Source organism: Misgurnus anguillicaudatus, chromosome 1 (genome assembly GCF_027580225.2).
Source record: "Misgurnus anguillicaudatus chromosome 1, ASM2758022v2, whole genome shotgun sequence".
Classification (NCBI taxonomy): Eukaryota; Metazoa; Chordata; class Actinopteri; order Cypriniformes; family Cobitidae; genus Misgurnus; species Misgurnus anguillicaudatus.
In genome coordinates, this window is record NC_073337.2 from 21724979 (window position 1) to 21747230 (window position 22252).

At 37.8% G+C, this 22252-nt stretch overlaps 1 protein-coding gene across 12 annotated transcripts in view; it reads left to right on the forward strand.

The window, feature by feature from the left end:
• The window catches only part of LOC129432202 (uncharacterized), a 109016-nt gene that overhangs the window by 54680 nt on the left and 32084 nt on the right, over positions 1-22252 (forward strand). For 11 of the 12 annotated variants that reach the window (XR_008640010.2, XM_055190453.2, XM_055190458.2 and 8 more), the window contains 5 exons: positions 2969-3124; positions 10518-10733; positions 11779-11876; positions 14993-15098; positions 18411-18479. Coding sequence is in view for 11 of the 12 variants with exons in the window: in XM_055190453.2 (XP_055046428.2) it covers positions 2969-3124; positions 10518-10733; positions 11779-11876; positions 14993-15098; positions 18411-18479 (645 nt within the window). In the remaining variant the exon portion in view is untranslated. The remainder of the gene's footprint in view (positions 1-2968; positions 3125-10517; positions 10734-11778; positions 11877-14992; positions 15099-18410; positions 18480-22252) is intronic. The other variant, XM_055190459.2, reaches the window with a different exon arrangement.

The window sequence follows — 22252 nt, forward strand, 5'->3', positions numbered from 1 at the left end:
TCTCGCGGCCCCCCTGGGGGCCCCGGACCCCAGTTTGAGAACCACTGGTCTAGCTTAACTGATGAAACATGATGCTTGCAATGCCAAAGTCATGGGTTTGAATACTAGGAAACACAACTGAATAAAAATGATATACAATGTGGGAAGTTAAAGGGATACTTCACCCAAAGATTAAGGGTTTTGTCATCATTTCTCACCCTCAAGTTGTTACAGACCTATATAAATTAGTTTTTTGCTCTGCTGAACACAAAGGAAGTGTTTGCAATGAAGCAGAAAACAGGAGCACCATTGGCTTCCATAGTAGGAAAAACATACTGTATGGAAGTCAATGGTGCTCCGAAATGGTTTGGTTACAAACATTGCTCAGAATATCTTTCCTTTGTGTTCAGCAGAACAAATTTTATAAATAGAAACACCAAATCCTGCTGTGAAATAATCTCACCCATACATTTAGGTGAACACGCACATTTTAAGATTTAAATATCTATTCAGTCCTGTTTTAGTCTGTGACTAGACTAGTCTTAAAAGTTAGTCATGAATTTTTTTCTTCCAGACTGATCATAACTGTTTTAAGTATGCTACATAGAAAAATAGATTGGTCTAATTTAAATCCAAATAAAAAGACTGATTAGCCCTAACTAATTGCTAGTTAGTCAGACTCATTCTTAAGACGCAGTCTTAACATCAAGGCTATGTTTATGCAACCGGCCACAGGTCCACACAAAACCCACATGCACACCCTCAGACACATAGTTTGTCTCAAGAAGCACTTGGCTGAAGATGACGGGGATCTTGACAGCACCAATATGCTTTGAAGTGCCGAGTCAAGTCCTTCTATTGTGTCTGTGAGTGGTAAGCTGAGGCCTGCTCCCATACAATAGCTGTGTGTGTGCATATGTTGGGTGGACGTTTTATGTGCAAAAGGCTTTATTTTGAAAGCTTTTGTCCTTTTATATATATATATATATATATATATATATATATATATATATATATATATATATATATATATATATATATATATATATATATATATATATATATATATATATATATATATATATATATATATATATATATATATACAGTGAGGAAAATAAGTATTTGAACACCCTGCTTGCAAGTTCTCCCACTTAGAAATCATGGATGAGTCTGAAATTGTAGGTGTATGTCCACTGTGAGAGACATAATCTAAAAAATCCAGAAATCACAATGTATGATTTTTTTAACTATTTATTTGTATGATCAGCTGCATATAAGTATTTGAACACCTTCGAAAGTCAATGTTAATATTTGGTACAGTGTGCTTTGGGTCATAGTCATGTTGGAAGACCCAGCCTCGACCCATCTTCAATGCTCTAACTGAGGGAAGGAGGTTGTTTCCTAAAATCTTACAATACATGGCACCGGTCATCCTCTCCTTAATACATTGCAGTCGCCCTGTCCCATGTACAAAAAAACCATGATGCTACCACCCCCATGCTTCACAGTAGGGATGGTGTTCTTGGGATGGTACTCATCATTCTTCTTCCTCCAAACAAGTTTAGTGGAATTATGACCAAAAAGTTATATTTTGGTCTCATCTGACCACATGACTTTCTCCCATTACTCCTCTGGATCATTCAAATGGTCATTGGCAAACTTAAGACGGGCCTGGACATGTGCTGGTTTAAGCAGGGGAACCTTCCGTGCCATGCATGATTTCAAACCATGACGTCTCCCCTGTAGTTCTGGGCTGATTTCTCACCTTTCTTAGTATCATTGAGACTCCACGAGGTGAGATCTTGCATGGAGCCCCAGTCCGAGGGAGATTGACAGTCATGTTTAGCTTCTTCCATTTTTCTAATGATTGCTCCAACAGTGGACCTTTTTTCACCAAGCTGCTTGGCAATTTCCCCGTAGCCCTTTCAAGCCTTGTGGAGGTGTACAATTTTGTCTCTAGTATCTTTGGACAGCTCTTTGGTCTTGGCCATGTTAGTAGTTGGATTCTTACTGATTGTATGGTGTGGACAGGTGTCTTTATGCAGCTAACAACCTCAAACAGGTGCATCTAATTTAGGATAATAAATGGAGTGGAGGTGGACATTTTAAAGGCAGACTAACAGGTCTTTGAGGGTCAGAATTCTAGCTGATAGACAGGTGTTCAAATACTTATTTGCAGCTGTATCAGACAAATAAATAGTTTTGGAGAACTTGGAAAATAGCAGGGTGTTCAAATAATATATAGTTATTGTTTTTTTCTTTTCAATCCAAGTCCCTGGGATGGGATTCAAATAGGAAAAGCCCTGTTGGTGTCACGTTAATAAGCAACTGTTTAGGAGGTTTCTCTTAGAGAGATGTGCACTGTGTTATGCATTTCAGGGTTTATAAAGACTGTTAGCAGCATGCGTGTGTGTGTGAGTGTACATATCTGTTAATTTGTAGGTATAAGCAGATGCTGTAGGCAGAAGTCATTCTGAGGAAATGATGCTGGAGGGGTTGGTGTCACACGTGATGTCCTTGCCTGACGTTCAGCCCTGAGCAATAATGAAATCGAAGCTGGAATAACGGCCGAGAAAATATAATCTTGATTCAAGAGCCATCGGTGCTAAAATCGCTAAAAGGCAAATGTCTATACTGGCACAAAAACTGAATGTTTGCACAGCAGGTACAATACAGCATAGGCAATTAAACATAATTGCTATATTTTAAAAAGCATCCTCATTTCCTACTGCCTGCAGTATATAGACAGCTGCCTACTAAGTCCTAACTGTCATGGAAACTCCAAAGTGACCGATTTGTTGCAATGTACAGTACACAACACACAAACATGCATTGTTACAGCTGATTTCAATGAAGTCTGATGTTACCAAATTATCTAGAATGAAGATACATAGCATACACAAGTCAATACTGAATTGTTTGTTCAAGCATCTGCCGTGTTATATTTTTTTACTTGAGCTTGTCACGTGTGTATGGGCTGTTTCAGGTGAGAATATATTGGAGGGGACCCCTTACTCCAAATCCAGCAGGTCCCAGTCTGATATGTTTGCTGAATTGGATGATCTGGCCCCTCGCTCGGATTCCTGCGGGTCCTTGGACCACCCAGCCGGAAGTGAGACAGACCGATCCTCACCTACCACAGGTACTACTGAGTATGCATTTGACGAGTGCTAAATTAAACCAAACATATTGGATATAAAAAGATCGAGCAGTGCTATTACTATGAATACTAGGGGACAATGCAACGTTCATTATGGCCACCTGGGCGATGCAAGTCCCGCCTTTCAGTTAAAAGGACATTCCACTTTTTTTGAAAATATGCTTATTTTCCGGCTCCCCTGGAGTTGAACATTTGATTTTTGCCGTTTTGGAATCCGTTCGGGTGGTCTCCGGGTCTGGCGGTGCCACTTTTAGCATAGCTTAGCATAATCCATTGAATCTGATTAGACCATTGGCATCGCGCTAAAAATAACCAAGGAGTTTCAATATTTTTTCCGATTTGAAACTTGACTCTTCTGTAGTTACATCGTGTACTAAGATCGACGGAAAATTAAAAGTTGAGATTTTTAGGCCGTTATGGCTAGGAACTATACTCTTATTCTGGCGTAATTATCAAGGACTTTGCTGTCGTACCATGGCTGCAGCAGGCGTAGTGATATTACGCACTGCCCAAAAATAGTCCCCTTGGTTACTTTCAAGAGTCGAGTTTTAAATGGGAAAAATATCGAAACTCTTTGGTTATTTTTTTAGGCGTGATGCTAATGGTCTAATCAGGTTCAATTGATCATGCTAAGCTATGCTAAAAGTGCTAGCGCCAGACCCGGACATCAGCTGAATGAATTCCAAATGGGAAAGAATCAAATGTTTAATTTTAGGGGAGCTGGAAAATTAGCATATTTTCAAAAAAGTGGAGTGTCCCTTTAAAAGAACCAGTCATCAATAGATAAAGATTGACGATTTTCGTACAGACTCGCACAGGCGCTTGCCAACCTGTATGCATGCCTATTGGCCACCATATTTTGGACCATAGATATGGTTTGCATCGCCGCTTTAGTGTTGTCCATATTCACAAGTTCTTATTCATATTAATTTCTTTATTAAGCCTTTGATCCAGTACTCCAGTACAAGACTGATGACACACATAAGGCTATTTGCATTTAAACTTAATGCTATACTGGTTTAACATGTCATAATATTTGCCAAAATATTTGCATGTATGTTTCAACAGAAAAGGCGCTCTTGTAAATAAACAGTAATTTCGTTAATCAGGCACGAATCAAACCTGAAATACCGTAATGGGTGTGAAATTAAAACCATTTGCTGCTGGTAAACCATCCAGCTTCCTCATTGGCTCGTGAAGAAGTTGCCCGCAGACATCATTTACATGTTTGTTGTCATCAAAAAACCTAATCCTCTACTTAGAAGCAAACTCTCTTTACACTGCCTTAAGGATAACGGCTATGTGTGCTTGCTTACTTTGGTCAGAGAGAGGTGGGCATTACCTAAGTGGATTTTTCCTTAGGATTTCCTCCTGACACTTAACAAGGTGTTAAGGGTTTTCCGGGTGTGTGTATGACTTGACCTTCTGGCCTGACTTTATCACCTTTCTATCTCCTTCAGCCAGACCGCTTGGTTATGTGTTTGTATTGCAGGATGTACAGAACATCTGCATAGACACTAACAGTGTAATGTTTTTTTATTTACTCACAGAGATGGGTCATTTGCAAATTAATGAAAGTAATATTTAGTTCACGGTGCATTTCTGAACCGGACCCTTTGTAGATATTTGTTTTGACAATTTTACAGATTAAGACGCTGTATTTCAAGCAAATTACATCAAGGTACCAACAGCATTTTTAAAGGGATACTCACCCAAATATTTTACCCCATGACTTATGGGAGAGCAGGGGCGAAAGTAACGTGGGACGAAAGTAACCAAGCGATCTTTCTGAGATCTGGTAACATTTGCATCCCAAACTATGACAGCATTTTAAGGACACAACCATTAAAAGAGCTGACAAATATTGTGTTATTTCGTCACCGTTTTCCACGTGTAGATCCAGAAAGGTGTTTCAGCCATGATAAGTAAATTTTTTTCTTATAATACGTTGTGCTTTTGTTTCATGTGTTACAGTACTGATCAATGTACAGGTTATTTAGTGCTCTAACACATCCTGAAGTTTGACTTCTCAGAGTTTTTTTAAATAAAAGTATCGGGTTTAAATGTGAGGAGTTCCTGTCGGGGCGAAAATAACACTTGTTACTTTTGTCCCGCTGCTAAAAAAATGTTAAAAAATGTATATTATTCTAATTTAATTTAATTTCATTTTCACAGTGTTCAAACTGTTGGAATTTTTTTTTATTTTCAACTATTAAGTTTGTACTGTCTGTTGCTTTTAAAACATTTGGTAAAACTGAAATTTAAAATAAAAAGGTAAAAATTCACCTGGTTTTAATAGACCACACTTGTGAGTTAATGACCACAGCAAAAATATATATCTGTCTATAACATTATCTTTTAAAATTAAGTTTTTCTAAAAAATTCTTATAAATCTACGGAGCCCCTAAGGGGACATGGAGCAAAAATTAAATAAAGTTTAGTTTCATGTGCTCACGTGAAACTTTCATGTGCTCACGCAAAACCTTCATGTGCAGAATTGTTTTTAAAAAATTTTAAGCGTGAAGCTATCGCACACGCGCACGTGAAGCTATCGCGCGCGCACGTGAAAGCGAAAGTTTCACGTGCACGCGCGAAACTAAACTTTAAAAAAGTCTGCACATGAAGGTTTTGCTTAAACACATGAAAGTTTCGCGTGAGCACATGAAAGTTTCGCGTGTGCACATGAAAGTTTCACGTGAGCACCTGAAACTAAACTTTAGATTTGTTTTAATCAAATGTCACCTTAGGGGCTCGGTATAAATCTTATATATATATTCTTATAAATATTTTCTGAAAAATACTTGCACCCCTACTCCCCCTAAAGCAATCTGAGATACATATGTCCATCATCTTTCAGACGAACACATTTGGAGTTATTTTAGTAAATGGCCTTGCTCTTAAATGCTTTATAATGGGAGAAAACAGGGATCAGGGAACAACTTCTGACTTTAAACCCTCAAAAAGTGCATTCATCCTTCACAGTGGTAATCCACATGGCTCCAATGGGTTAATAAAGATCTTTTGTGGGTAATCAATGCAATTGTGTAAGATAAATATCCAGATTTCAAACTTTATAAACCGTAATAAATAGCTTTTGAAAATGGCGCCATGGCTTCATTACTAAAGGCTAGTTGTTTAAGTTTAAACATATCTTTTAAAGTTTAAAATATGGATATTTTTCTTACAATATGGCATCGATCACCCACAAAAGACCTGTGATAACCCCTTAAGCATGTGTGAAAGTACCTAATGTCCAAAATTATATAGTATATAATGGGATGAGACGGAGAGACCAGTCATATCAGTGGGCTAACAAGACATTATAAAACAGGCCGAAGTCGCGCCACTATTTGGCTATGTTTGCAACGCCTCGGCCGTTATTTCAGTCATACAAGACTAAAGTCCTATCTACTTAAATAGGGAAAGACAAATATATGCAAAATCACGTGCTGAAATCACAATTAAACAACATATTTCTTACCAACAATTAAACTTGACACCCATCAGAGAATCGTCAGTCTTTATTGATCGATGATTGGTTCTATTAACTGTAAGGCGGGACTTACAGACTCACCAGAACAGCCATATGGAGCAATGCATTGTCACCTATTCATAATAGAAGTGCTTTATCTTGTCATATCCAATATCTTTGAAGAGATGCATGTTGGGCTCACGTGTTTACAGTAGTTACAGTAAATACATTTTGCATTACTTTGGTTCATCGCCTAAGTTTGGACACATTTTGGACGCAAATATTTCTACAATGGCATCATGAACCAAATACAATGTTTTGCCTCTGAGTCTAATTTTCAATATTTATCTTTCTGTCCTAAAAAAAATGAAAATGAACCCTTGGCTATGTATACTGTGTTAGACTTGTTGAGACTAGTTCTAGTGCAAAGAATTATTGCTGTTCTTGTGTTGTTCTAATTGCTCCTACTGTTTACCTCATTTGTAAATCGCTTTGGGCAAAATGCGTATGCTAAATAACTAAATATAAATACAAAAATTACAAAAAAGAAAGAGTGTAATAGTCTAGACAATAAAGCCAAAAGTCACTACTACACTGGAGCATAAAACTATCCAAATACAAAAACAATCACTTAGTGCACCTTTAAATCTACCTTCGTTCAAAACTACATAGACTGCAATGCAATCTGATCTGTGCAGGCAAATTGAACAGTCCTGAGTTTTTAATTAAAATGGGAGCTTCTACCTGGGTGGCAGTGTTAGACCAAGTTTCAGGCTTTGTGGCGTTAAAGAGTAAGTGAGTCTTTTCAACGCTAAAGGTGAGGAGGGGTCAATGCATACTGTATTACGTGTGCACAAGTCACTCACCCATGAGAAAGAAAATTCACTAATGAGATATCTTAATAGTTTCTTTTTTTAATAGATTCTGCTTAAAACGTATGTTTCTAAGATTTTTCTTCAGAGAAAATGAGAAAAAGTTTCAGAAAATGTTGCAACAATATCTCGCATATTGTTACAATTTGCTAAAGTGGGAAATTAAATGTACAAGTTTTTAACAGAAACATTTATAATCCAGTTAAATGTGTATGGTATCAATATGTTTACAACAGTTGTATAACACTAACAACATTTTGTGTTTTAACAATTGAGGGCTTTGTGAACTTTCTTTAGATACTTCATAAAATGAAAAATTTATTTTCTTACAAAATCTCATAGCAACATCTACTGTATTTTCCCAAATACCATACTTAAGCTGTAATTATACTATACTTGTAGTTGTAGTACTAAAATACAAATGTGGTACTGTATTAGCTTAGATGTCAATTTAAAACAAAAATGAATCTAAATTAAATTAGATTTATAAATTGAAAGAATTTATTTTATGTATACAGGATTGACAATATTACATTTATAATACAATAAATGCTTTACAAATATTCAGAAGATGTCTTTTGAAAATGTGATAAAATTACGATCTTAATGAACATTATAAACCTAATGGGTCACTAAATGTTAAATTTAACTTTACATTTTATTCTTTTGTATTTTAACAGTTATGGGCTTCATGAAGTCTCCTTGAATTAACTCCCAGAACAGTTGTATGTTTACAGTTTATAACGTCAAAAATTTAAATCAAGTTAATCACCTTCATGTTGTGTGTGAAAATGTTTCATGTGAGGCGCTGAGATTCTGAGAAAGAAAGAGAGAGAGAGAGAGAGAGAGAGAGAGAGATGTGAATTCCCCTAAATGCCACTCCCCATAACTGTGGGTGAAAAATTTGCATATGTGGTTCACCCTGATAATGATCTCATTTTTACAGGGTGTGACCATGAACATAAGACCCTTAAAAAGTCAAGTCTAGCAAATAAATATCAGGGATTAGTAATTATACATGACACTCACTGTATCAGTTTAAAGCACTGGATGGAGGCCACATCATTTGATTAAAATGTTTTAAGCACTTTAAAGCGTGAAGCACGCTAACTTTTTTACTACTTGCTAACACAAAAAAAGCTACATTAAATTACTATTCTTAGAATTTTTTTTGTTTGTTTACAAAATTTGTAAGTAATTTGTAAAATCTCATAAGAAATGTTATTTTCTTACAAATTTTTTATAAGAAATTTAAATTAAATTTAATTAACAATAACCCCATGGTGACATCTACTGTATAGTTTCCCATACCATACTTGCAGTTGTAATATAGTTATAATAACTAAAATAAAGTGGTGGTAACTATCTGTCTCTGCTACCTTACAGTCAATATTTTAAAAAAATGAATCTAAATTACATATTTATACACTGTTACATTGAAAACGATCTTATTTATATTACTTTTACAGAATTGACTAAGGCTGCGTCTGTAAACTCTAACCCCGGATTTCCACCAACTGCGGAGCGGTTGCAGATCGGCTCCGCTGCGTTACGGCTCCTCACTTTGCCGTCCACCAATACCCACCAGTTCCGTATTTGTTGCAGAGCGGCTGCGTGCTGAAGTGACGAGGACCCATGAGGGCTTGGAAATTCACGTGATGATCACGCGATATCTAGTTTTGTCTCCGCCCATTATAACGTTAAATTATGACGTTTTGCTGGACCAGCCCAGATCGCAACACGAGATCTCGCGAATTCAGGTATGATCAAGCGATATAGTCATGGCTCCGCCCTGCTGTCCGGCATCCGTCAAAAATAGAAGCTCTGCGTATTTATTCCGGAGGGCTGCGGATGGCCGGAGCTGTGACGGAGTCGGAACGCAGTCAGTGGAAATACACACGGACTTGAATGGAAACGTTTGACTCCGCCGTTCCGCAGCGGATCCGCAGCCGTTCCGCAGTCGGTGGAAATCCGGGGTAATGCTGCTTTCCGAGGCTAACTTTTTTTGTTTAGATGTCAAAAGTCAAATTTCAAGGCAGGAAGGCATCAAGACATGTCCGAATCCAATGTTAGGTTTACTTCCTAAATCCTAAGATCTTGTCCCAAAATTCTCTGCGTGTGCGTGCATGAGGACTGTGATTGGTCGAGCCTAGTCAAGTTCGAAAAAATAAAATGGCAGCCAAGAAAGCGGTCTAAATTTAGTCTAAATAAATGTATATTTTCACTTTTTACACCTTTTAATTGCATTTCTAGCTAGAAATTAGTATGAAATATGTCATCATTAGTTATCACTAATGCGCTCTCTGTTTATATTTCAAACACGCTGCCTTTTAAGTGTGTCCGAAAACGTTTCTCTTAGCTGCCTTCATTTCTCCGAATCATTGCCTCATGAGGCAGCGAGGCAACAAGTCAGCCACCTAAGTTTTCGGACGCAGACAATATTGAATTGGTAATACAGTAATGCTTTACAAATGCTCCCATGCCCAGAAGACAATGTTTTGTAAAATGTGATAAATTTATGATCTTTATGAACAAATAAACCTAATGGGTCACTAAATGTTAAATTTAACTTTTTTCAGAGCCAACCAGCATATTAACACTGTAAAAAGTAAAAGTTGGACCTATTTAAAAAAATAAAAAAATTCTTATTTTAAGTGAAAATTTTTAAATGAGAAAAGTTTCTTCAAAATTTACTTCAATTGGTAACACGTACAATTTGAGTTTTTTCACTTAAAGTGAGGAAAATTTAAGTTTAAAAATTAAGTTTTATTAAATAATTAAATAAAAAAATTCACTTTTCACAGTGTAAAATTTATATATACATATATCATATAGATTATACATAATATAGATTTTCTGATTTACTGTGTTTCACTTTTTTCATTTATCAAAGATTTTTTTTAGTGGTACTAAAGTTTATCGATTAGAACATGAATGAATACGTACAAACAAAACGTATATTAATTCACATCTAATGTAAGGATCTCTGATGTGACCCGTGTTTATTCTTGCTGTATTTTACATTTCACAGATCTGAGTCCTGGGCTTGCAGCTCTGACAGTGGGCTGTGATTCGGGAGATCTGGGATCTTTGTCCCGTGTGCAGCTGTTGCTATTTGAGAGAAGAGGATCGGAGAGCCCCGGTTCTGTCCCGAGCCCTGACTGTCTTAACCCAACAGATGGAGAGGACTACGAACCTGGCCTACGAGTCTGGAGCTCGGGCATTCCCCAATATTATCAGTCCACGGGTACAATACATATCACATAGCAAGCTGCAAAGCACCTGTCCAGTGGATGCGTTTCAATGATACAGATGTGTGTGTCGGTTTATGTGTGGGTGTGTGCACGTATAAGCTTGCCCGCCCGCGTATTTGCACGTAAAGGCCGAAGCAGGCGCGTTTGGCTGTGCTATCTCTCACCTGAGATTGTAATGTTTACATTCATGAGCAACAGCGCTTTGATTGCTCCTAAATAACTCTGGAAAAATAACTGTTAGGAGGGAAGTTTTCTGAGAGAAACGGTCAGTTTGAGATGGGGAAATTTGGCAATCGCTGTGTAAAAGACAAGGCGTCGGGGAATAACGTTACGGGTGTGCCGATTGCCGTCCGTCCTTGAGAGTAATGTTTCTCGTATGCGTGTGTACGTAAGAAGTGTGTGACCCCGTTGCCGTTCCCTTTGAACCGCAGCCGGCATGCCTCTCATCTGTTGCAGCGCGCGCGGCTTCAAGTCCTTAACTGAAGCCATAAAGATGCAACAGCTTGTTGTTGCTCCAAAAAATGCTTTATGGAGTTATGAAAAAGTCATATTAATCAAGATAAAAAGCGGGTCGGGTTTATCATTAACCCGAAATGCTCGGTCACAACAGCCCCCCAATTAGAATGTGTTTCTGCGAGGCAGCTTATTGTGCATTGTTCAGGTGCAATCCATAGATAAAGCTACAAAGCAGGCACACGTGCCCCAGATCAGATCTTGATTGGATGCGTTTTGAAATAGCGTTAATGTGTTTCTAAAGTCTGGCACGAACACGCGGCAGGAGTCGCGGATCGCGCGTGGAGGCCAGGCTTTTCGCTGGGCGTGTCTGCACCTGGCATGCTCCGAGTAAACAGGTGCTGCTGCAGGTTTGTGATTCTCCATTACTATCACTATTTGCTGAAGGATTATATGACTTCAGTCATGTCAAATAAAAGGCATTACTCACTCAATATCATCTCTCTTCATGCATTTCTCTTTCAAAAAGCGCTTGTGTACGGCGTCTGCCCTGCTGTCAAGTCATGCTTGTGTGTCTGTTTGCAGTCGTGGAAAACCACAAACCATTAAGTGGGAGAAACACCAAATTGTGCGAGGCCCAAGATTCTTTGGTGACTCTGAAGGGATACAGACATTGCCCTGAGGTGAGGACCTCACTCATAAAACCATTTAACCACACCAACCCACACACCCACATCTAGGAGGAGAAATCTATTGGCGAACTTTATTGCTGTCATGTATGTATGGCTTACTGAATAGGAGCGAAAGGGGGATTTCTGCTCGCTGCTGGGCAGCAGGTGTGTTGATCAGTCAATAAGGACAGGAAGGGGCAGAGATAAAGGTGCAGTCTTAAACTGAAAAGTTAGTTGGGGTTTTAGTCTCCTCTTACTTGGTAGGGCATTGCGCTAACAGTGCAAAAGTTCATACAGTAGGTTTGAACTTAGTAGGTTTGGGGGCCCTGAGAGGGTACCAGGGGGGCCCCACGTAAATGACATTATATTATAAAATACATTAATTTATTATAAATTTTGTGTCATTAAACCTTAAAAAAATAAAGCTACTAACCAACAGCACTACAATGCATAATCATTTTTGGTTTAATTCAAATTTTAAGAAAAAGTTTGAGAACACACATACTCAAATGTATAGATAGTAACTATGGATTAAAGTGTCTGCCCAAAACATAAATGTAAACATATATATATATATATATATATATTTATATATATATATATATATATATATATATATATATATATATATATATATATATATATATATATATATATATATATATATATATATATATATATATATATATATATATATATATATATATATATATATATATATATATATATATATATATATATAATACATGCATTCATGAGTGCAACTGGCAGACTAAGTCAGAAGGGCAAAATTTGGGGGGTAAACAATGTCAACGAGGGGTAAGTGGGCACAAAGCATCGGATGCAGGGATGGAGGCATTTTTCTTTCTTTCATATAGGAAGGAGGAGGGGTATGGTGGCTGAAAAATAAATCTGTATTTACTTAAAGCAATACTCCAGAATCAAAATTACCCCATGATGTACTCACCCTCAAGCAATCTGAGATACACATGTCCATCATCTTTCAGACTATCACATTTGGAGTTATTTTAGTAAATGTCCTTGCTTTTCCAAGCTTATAATGGAAGAAAGAGGGGTCAGGGAACAACTTCTGACTTTGAAGCCCAAAGAAGTGCATTCATCCTTTACAGAAGTTATTCACATGGCTCCAAGGGTTTAAAGGGATAGTTCACCCAAAAATAAAAATAATGTCATTAATGACTCCCCCTCATGTCGTTCCAAACTAGTAAGACCTCTGTTCATCTTGGGACCACAGTTTAATATGTTTTATATTTAGTCCGAGACCTTGTTGACCCTTCATTGAAAATCTAAGTACGCTATACTGTCCATGTCCAGAAAGGTAATACAAAACATCATCAAAGTAGTCCATGTGACATCAGTGGACCAGTTAGAATGTGTTGAAGCATCAAAAATACATTTTGGTCCAAAAATAAAAAAAAATTACAACTTCATTTATCATTGTCTTCTCTTCCGCGTCTGTTGTGAAGCGCATGCGCGAGACTAAAGTCATGTGACTGCAGATGACGAACAACGCGGCTGACCTGTTATCTGGTGTGCCCCAGCTGTTTTTTTTTCTTGTGCGCCCAGACTTTGTTTACAAAGACGCATGCTGTAAGTTTGGAAAAAAACTTTGTAAACATGTCTGAGGATAACGCTGTGTTACAACTAACCCCGCTGTGTTAAAATGTTTGCAATCCCAGCTATCAGTCACTAGTTGCTGACATGTTTCAAAATGGTGTTATGTTTAAGGTAACAAGACAGTGATTAAAACAATATAAGATTGGATTTGTTGACTTACACATCCAACTCAGAAATAAAAAATAAAAAAACATCAGATGAAGAAATTTACTTTTATGCCTCCAAAACACTCTTTATTCAATATCTTAAAGGATTAGTCAATTTTCTTAAAAAAAATCCAGATAATTTACTCACCACCATGTCATCAAAAATGTTGACGTCTTTTTTGTTCAATTGAGAAGAAAATATGTTTTTTGAGAAAAACATTACAGATTTTTCTCATTTTAATGGACTTTAATGGACCCCATCACTTAACAGTTTTAATGCAGTTTAAAATTGCAGTTTCAAAGGACTCTAAATGATCCCAAACGAGGCATAAGGGTCTTATCTAGCGAAACAATTGTCATTTTTGGCAAGAAAAATAAAAACTTCTCGTCTTCCTCTCGTCGTGTGACGCACCAGTGCGACCTCACATAATGCGTCATCACGTCAAGAGGTCACGAATGACGTTTCGAAACTACGGCCCAGTGTTTACAAGTGTTTCAACGTTGTTGTATGTTGAATGATACTAATTAATGTCTTTGTGTCAGTTTATTGTTTCAAATGGTCCATAATGTGTGTTTCATATATGTAACACGTGACCTTTCCACGGCATTACGCAATTATGTGAGATCGCGCTGGCTCGTCACACAGCCGGAGGAAGACGAGAAGTTGTGGTTTAAAAGTCCATTTTTTTCGTGCCAAAAATGACAATCGTTTCGCTAGATAAGACCCTTATGCCTCGTTTGGGATCGTTTAGAGTCCTTTGAAATTGCAATTTTAAACTACATTAAAACTGTTACGTGTTGGGGTCCATTAAAGTCCATTAAAATTAAAAAAAATCCTCGAATGTTTTCCTCAAAAAACATAATTTCTTCTCGAATGAACAAAGAAAGACATCAACATTTTGGATGACATGGTGGTAAGTAAATAATCTGGATTTTTAAGTAAATTGACTAATCCTTTAACCAAACACATCAAAACTTTTCACAAATTCACAGGAGATTATCTTCTGACGGTAAGAAAAAAAGACCAAAGCACAGATTGCTTGGCCCTGTATAAATATGTAAAGTAGCTGCGTTACAATTAACTCGCGTTAGTTGTGCCCCGCTCTACATTATGGGGTAATTTGGATATTTGTCTGGAGTATCCCTTTAAGTTCCAGTACAATAGATTATAAGGACAATGAAGGCAATTTTGTCTTTGGAGCACCATTTGATCCAGCACAGTCATCATGGACACAATAAACATATTCACACTGAAAGAACAGAATTGTAATTCTGTATTCAAACGCATGCTATGTCTGTGATCACCACATGTGTGTTAAACTGACCGTGTTGTGGTTATATTAGCTCATCAGTGAGGGGAGTGGATCAAGGACATCATCATCATCATCATGTTCGATTAACTCAAGGATTTCTGAGAGCAGCACCAGAAACAAAGAGAGACCCAGCCAAGGTACATCCCCATGCAAAGTCTCACCTGTAATTGTAGTCAAGGATTGAATGAAAAATTTTATATAAGACATTGTTGCAACTTAAAATTCTGAATGAAAATGTTGATAAATGAATAAACAAAGTATATGTTACCCAGTCATAAAAAAATGTGATTTGATTTCCACATAAAATCATACATAATATAAAGACCATTCTGTGACTGAGACACAAATTTTAGGTGTTATTTTATTAAGACGCTGTCAAATCAGTAACCACACATTGTTATTAAATCTGTTAAAAGATTTAATTTCCTACATGCAAGCTCTTTTGTCTAGTCCACCGGTTAAACAACTGCATGTGCTCGGATTGTACAAAGTGAAGGTGCTACTCCACTGAAGTCTCATCACTGCCAAGCCAGTGTTTGGTATCCTTGTGCCTCCGGTACAGTTAAGCCATATAATCCCTCTTAACCTGCCAGCTGCCTGATGATGCCAAACCTGCCTGTCCCTTGTGTGGCCATCTTGTGTACATAATTGAAATAAGGGCCCAGAAAGAGGATTTAAAGGGTTTGAAGACTCAGTTTCTTTAATGAGATCTTATTGTACCCATCTCATAACACGAAATTGCGTTTTATTTGCGCATTAAAATCCATGTTTAAATGTAAGGTAAAACCGAACTTTGTAATATAGCTACAGTATGGCAATTCAGTAAAGCTGAACTGTATCGCATCCGTCATAGCTATAAAGAACGCAGGTAATGACCGGCATCAGTCATTGTGTTGAGGAAGTAATGGTCCATGTTAGTCCATCAGACACCCACCACCATTAGCAGTTCAGATGGGCATGTCTGCAGGAAGCAATGCTACCCCGAAACAAGCATCAAAGGGAAAAATATTTTGCTACAATGTTAAAACTTAAAAATATGTTTGTTAATTGAAATTAAATAAAATTTAAGCCTAAATATTAGTTAAACAGTTTAACTTGAAGTGATTGAAAAAGGGCACTTAAAGGGATAGTTCACCCAAAAATGAAAATTCTGTCATAATTTACTCACTCTCATGTTGTTCCAAACCTGCATAAATTTCCTTGTTCTGATAAACACAAAGAAAGATATTTCGAGGAAACCGATCAGAACCACCATTGACTTTCATTAATTTTTCCTACTATGGATGTCAATAGGGCTTCTGATCAGTTGGTGTTCGCTATACAGGTTTGAAACAACATGAGGGTGAGTAAATGATGACAGAATTTTCATTTTTGGGTGAACTACCCCGTTTAAATTAGCTTATTAACCCGAAACAAAAACTAGAACTAAAACTGAAATTAAATTACTTGATAGCAATAGTTAAAAATAAACTAATAAAAATGTAAATAGACAAAAACTCATAAAAGAATTATTAAAAATTAGCATGAAAACAAAAATATAAAAATAAAACCTAATTAAAAAATATAAATTAAACTATTAAAGCAACACTAAAGAGTTTTTGCTCTTTGCTCCCCCTACATGTTAGAAGCGGAATTGTCCATTACCACTGTTGTAAATATTGCAGCATAGCTGGCTCTGATTGGATTGTAGGTCTGCCGTAAAGCAAGTTTTTGTAGTTTTACTCGAGCTACAGGACCGCGACCCGACGGTTGGAAACTTCTTTAGTGCGGTTTTGGCCGATAGAGGGCTGCAAAGTGAATGTGAAAGTGCCGTTCACCCTGTTTCGAGTGGATGAACAACTGAAACTTTTTTGGAAACGTCATTTTAAGGTAAAATAAACTCTTTAGTGTTGCTTTAACTGCAACTGAAGTAAATTTTAAAATAACTCTGGACAATTCAGTTTCTTTACTTGTAAATGTTCTTAAAGGGACACTCTCCGGGTCTGGCGCTACCACTTTTAGCATAGCTTAGCATAATCCATTGAATCTGATTAGACCATTAGCATCCCTCTCAAAAATAACCAAAGAGTTTCGATATTTTTCCTATTTAAAACTTGACTCTTCTGTAGTTACATTATGTACTAAGACCGACAGAAAATTAAAAGGTGCGATTTTCTAGGCAGATATGGCTAGGAACTATACTCTCATTCTGGCATAATAATCAAGGACTTTGCTGCTGTAATATGGCTGCAGGAGGCGCAATGATATTTTTCACAGTAGCCAAAAATAGTCCCCTTGGTTACTTTCAATAGCAGAGGACTATTATCGGCTGCATGGATTCCAAAACGGTAAAAATCAAATATTTAACTTAAAATATTTTCAAAAAAAGTGGAGTGTCCCTTTAAAGGGACAGTTCACCAAAAAATGTCTAACACATTTTACTCACACACTTGTTACAAATCTTTGTGTCTCTTGGACTAATAAAGGATAAGGTTGTCAAACCTAATCTCACAGGAATTCGTACTTATATAAGTTGGCTTATTTGTATGCTATTTTTATGATTTCATACAAAGTGAATCGTACAGAAACATACGATTTTTAGAAAAACCAATAATAAAACACCTCCACTAAACCTTCCCCCTAAAACCAACATCACAGGAATTAGCCACCTTGTACAATACGAATACGAATTGCCATGAGATAGTGTTGAATTGTCAGGATCTCTGAGCTGCTCTCTTCCATATATTAGGAATGGATGAAAAAGATGAAACAAGCGAATAAATTGACGTAAAATACCATGATTCCTGCGCTATATTCTCCTACATACTGGGCATATGTGACTATCAAAATATTGAGAATCATGCTTTGAACATCTTTCTTAAAGTCATAATGAAACAGAAGTAGCGATTGTATTATTTTTCTCGTGGTGACGTATATTCGAGTAAAACGGCTTCTGAGATGAGGAAAAAAAGGCAGAGACTTAAAAAATTGTCTATTGAGAATCGATTGGATCGTTGGAAGTTGGGTCATGTTGCTACTTTCTAATAACTGCGATCTTTTCCTAGGCTCTCCCTCCCGCTATTCCTCGTGACCCAAAGGGAAATCGTTTTTGAGGAAGGGAGGAAACTAGCGTTTTTGATTAAAGATTATGACGCCACTTTTTTTTTAATAGTGAAGTTTCAGATTTACAAATACAAGTCATTACCAAAAACAATAATATTCCTAAAAAAAAATGTAAGTTTTTAATTTCAATTCAATTGTGACTTTTAAGCTGTGATCCCCACTTATGTATGAAAAATATTAGATTGTAATATCTTTAAAAGATGAGGTTAAAATTTTCATTTTTTGTGAGCTATTCCTTAAATGTTTTGCTGTTTTGGTGGCTAAGCCTTTTTTATGTTGATTGCTACCACAAAAGCCTTTGTGATTCCTAAAGACTTGACTACATTTTTACCCCCTTTCACCCTAAGGTTGTAAGCAGCCTGATGAAAATGACCCGATTTATTGGTCCCCTCTCTCTCCCAGTGCATTGCTGGCAGGTGAGTGGCTGTTGCTTTTGAGATACCACCACAGGGCTATTGACTGAATTATCTTTCAGACACTGCGTTTCTTTACAAGACGGTTTTTGTCCTGCCACCAAAAGGCTTACGTTTTGTCATTATAGATGAACCAAAACCAAAAATGATTAAGGTTATTTCACCAAGGGAAGCAAATGAAAGTAATTAGCCTCAAAGGAGATGTTACTTATGTAGCCTAGGAGACAGTGGGAGGGTCCGAGTTCAATGACCCACCGCAAAGTCCAAAGACACGGTCACTCCTGAAGAGAGGGTCAGTGTGGGGTCAGTTTGAGGTCAACCCAGGGCCAGAGAGTATTGAAGGGGTCTCAATGTGCCAAAACACCTGACATGAGATTAACACCTCCCACTGACGAAGTGTGCGGATTATCACTGATTGGGACGTTTTCAAAAAAGTTAAAGCTTTAAAGGACAACTCAATAAATGTTGTGGTAGGCAGTTTAAATTCTGAAACAACTATTTTTTTTAAGAATGACAAAGTATCTATACTCTGTTAGGGGTGCAAAATATACAAAATATCCCAAAACGCACATATCACCTTTTGCATACAGTATAACATTGGTTTGTATTTACTGAACACTTTAATTCTTTAATAATGCTTTAGGAAAGACTATTTAAATTGTAATAAATTATGTTTAAAAACTATATATATATATATAAAATAAGTATTTAAAAACCTGAGCGTTTCCTGTAGTTTTTCACTAGGTTTGCACACACTGCAGGATTGGATTTTGGCCCACTCCTCCACATAGATCTTCTCTAGATCAGTCAGGTTTCTGGCCTGTCGCTGAGAAACACAGAGTTTGAGCTCCCTTCAAAGTTTCTCTATTGGGTTTAGGTCTGGAGACTGGCTAGGCCACTCCAGAACCTTGATATGCTTCTTATAGAGCCACTCCTTGGTTATCCTGGCTGTGTGCTTCGGGTCATTGTCATGTTGGAAGACCCAGCCTCGACCCAGCTTCAATGCTCTAACTGAGGGAAGGAGGTTGTTCCCCAAAATCTCGCAATACATGGCCCCCGTCATCCTCTCCTTAATACAGTGTAGTCGCCCTGTCCCATGTGCAGAAAAACACCCCCAACGCATGATTCTACCACCCCAGTGCTTCACAGTAGGGATGGTGTTCTTGGGATGGTACTCATCATTCTTCTTCCTCCAAACACGTTTAGTGGAATTATGACCAAAAAGTTATATTTTGGTCTCATCTGACCACAAGACTTTCTCCCATGACTCCTCTGGATCATCCAAATGGTCATTGGCAAACTTAAGATGGGCCTGGACATGTGCTGGTTTAAGCAGGGGAACCTTCCGTGCCATGCATGATTTCAAACCATGACGTCTTAATGTATTACCAACAGTAACCCTGGAAATGGTGGTCCCAGCTCTTTTCAGGTCATTGACCAGCTCCTCCCGTGTAGTTCTGGGCTTCATCCATTTTCTATTGATTGCTCCAACAGAAACCTTTTTTCACCAAGCTGCTTGGCAATTTCCCCGTCGCCCTTTGCAGCCTTGTGGAGGTGTACAATTTTGTCTCTAATGTCTTTGAACAGCTCTTTGGTCTTGGCCATGTTAGTAGTTGGATTTTTACTGATTGTATGGGGTGGACAGGTGTCTTTATGCAGCTAACAACCTCAAACAGGTGCATATAATTTAGGATAATAAATGGAGTGGAGGTGGACATTTTAAAGGCGGACTAACAGGTCTTTGAGGGTCAGAATTCTAGCTGATAGACAAGTGAAGTCAAATACTTATTTGCAGCTGTATCATACAAACAAAGTGTTAAAAAATCATATATTGTGATTTCTGGATTCCTCTAGATCATGCCTCTCACAGTGGACACGCACCCACGATGACAACCTCAGACCCCTCCATGATTTCTAAGTGGGAGAACTTGCAAAATAGCAGAGTGTTCAAATACTTATTTTCCTCACTGTAGCTAGTTATCGCATATTGCATATTCTGCATACCTTTATGTTACATAACAAAATATTAAATCAACTTAATTTTTAAAAAGTATGCATACAATTTTTTTGAAGCAAAACATTTCACAAAAAGTTTATTAGGTTTCATACAGTATTATGAATCGAAGACATATTGATTAAAATTAGGACAAATGGTATGTTGACACCTTTTGGTGGTCCAGATTTATAAAAGCGAACTTCATTGAACTACGATGAGCTAACTAAGAGAGGAATTGACTATGCACTATACACAAAAAACATTTGTGTATAGCAGTGTCCAAATACATTGCGTCTACTACATGTGAACCATGTATCAGAAAATGATTACACTTAAAAATTAGATTTCACCCGTTCTGCAAGATATCATCAATTATTCATCAGCTTGTGACTTTTAAATCGTGATTCAGACCCGCTAATGAAGGTGTTTCTGTCTTCCCTGACCACTCCATTGTCCTACCAGCTCGTAACAAATTCATAGGTGTCCTGATCCCTTTTTGTGATGGCTTGGCTACTGTTGCTTTTCTTCTGGTCACTCCGGCGACCTCCGCGAGTGTTTAACTATAGTCTTTAGCATTCAGCTGAAACTGAAGATGTCACAGAAACATGAATGTGCCATCATCCAGCACAAAAAGGAGAGACTTAGCCAGACTGACCCGAGCGGATTGTCCTGCAAGACACCAGGCACTGCTGAACAGATTAAGGGCGTGAATGGAGGAGATGGAAAAGCAGAGATTAGCCGTGTTCAGAGCAGGATCGCTTCCCCGTGAAACAGGACCACACACTGACACGGTCACTTCGCCGGCATTGTCACACAAGGCCTCGGAAGCCATTGTTTACCAAATCCTCAATCGTTCGGACAGTGCTGAGACCCGGATACCGACTCTTTGATTGGCACTTGTCAGAGCTTGAATAATGGAATGATGTGTTGGGAAACCGAAGTTTAGAAAGGACAATCAGGAACCATGAATAATAATCAAGGGGGGATTTTCTCTTTCCTTCACCCCTCACCGGCTATTCTTGGATTTGGGTGGCAAGGCTGAAAGCTTCTTGCCGGCCGATTGTGTCGTCGATGCTCATCCCTTTCTCAAACACACAAAGAAAGAGATACACGGCCGACCTTCTTGCGTCTTTCTGGTGAGCTGGATGCTCGGATTTCCACACGGGAGGGCGGGCGGGTCATTATCGAGGGTGCATTTGTTTTCTGTGGCCTTGTCAGGGTGGGAGGAGGTTGGTTGCTTGATGAAAGATTTGACTCTGCCACTCTCAGCCAAATCCAGCTATCTGTGTCTTTCAGGCCGGCCAGTTGGTATGGTAACCTGGCGTGTGTGGGTTTAAGATGGTTTCTAAGCAGGTCAGTGCCTCGTTTCCAGCTTTGACCAGTCTGTAATCGCTGTTGTGCATTGGAGGATTATGGAGTGTAAGAATAGGAGGTTTTACAGGGAGAGATAGGCCACGTTGAATGGAATTAGTTGGGTTCACAAATTACCCTGTGAAACTTGATTTCACGCAACGGTCAGGGTCTGGAGATGGTAATTATTTTAAAAACAAGTCCACTTTTAGGAAATATATGAAGAGTTCAGATGCAAAACCATCTAAGTGCATCTGACATGGGTTTTTTTTGTAAATTAGCATTTTTATTAGGCTCGTATGTTTATGTTCATCAATTTCACTTTAATTGCAATACAAGATTATTAGTCTAATTTAAAAAAAAATTGTCGGTAACACTTTACTTGAAGGGGCGTTCTTAAGACTGACATGACACCTTCATAATCATGTTC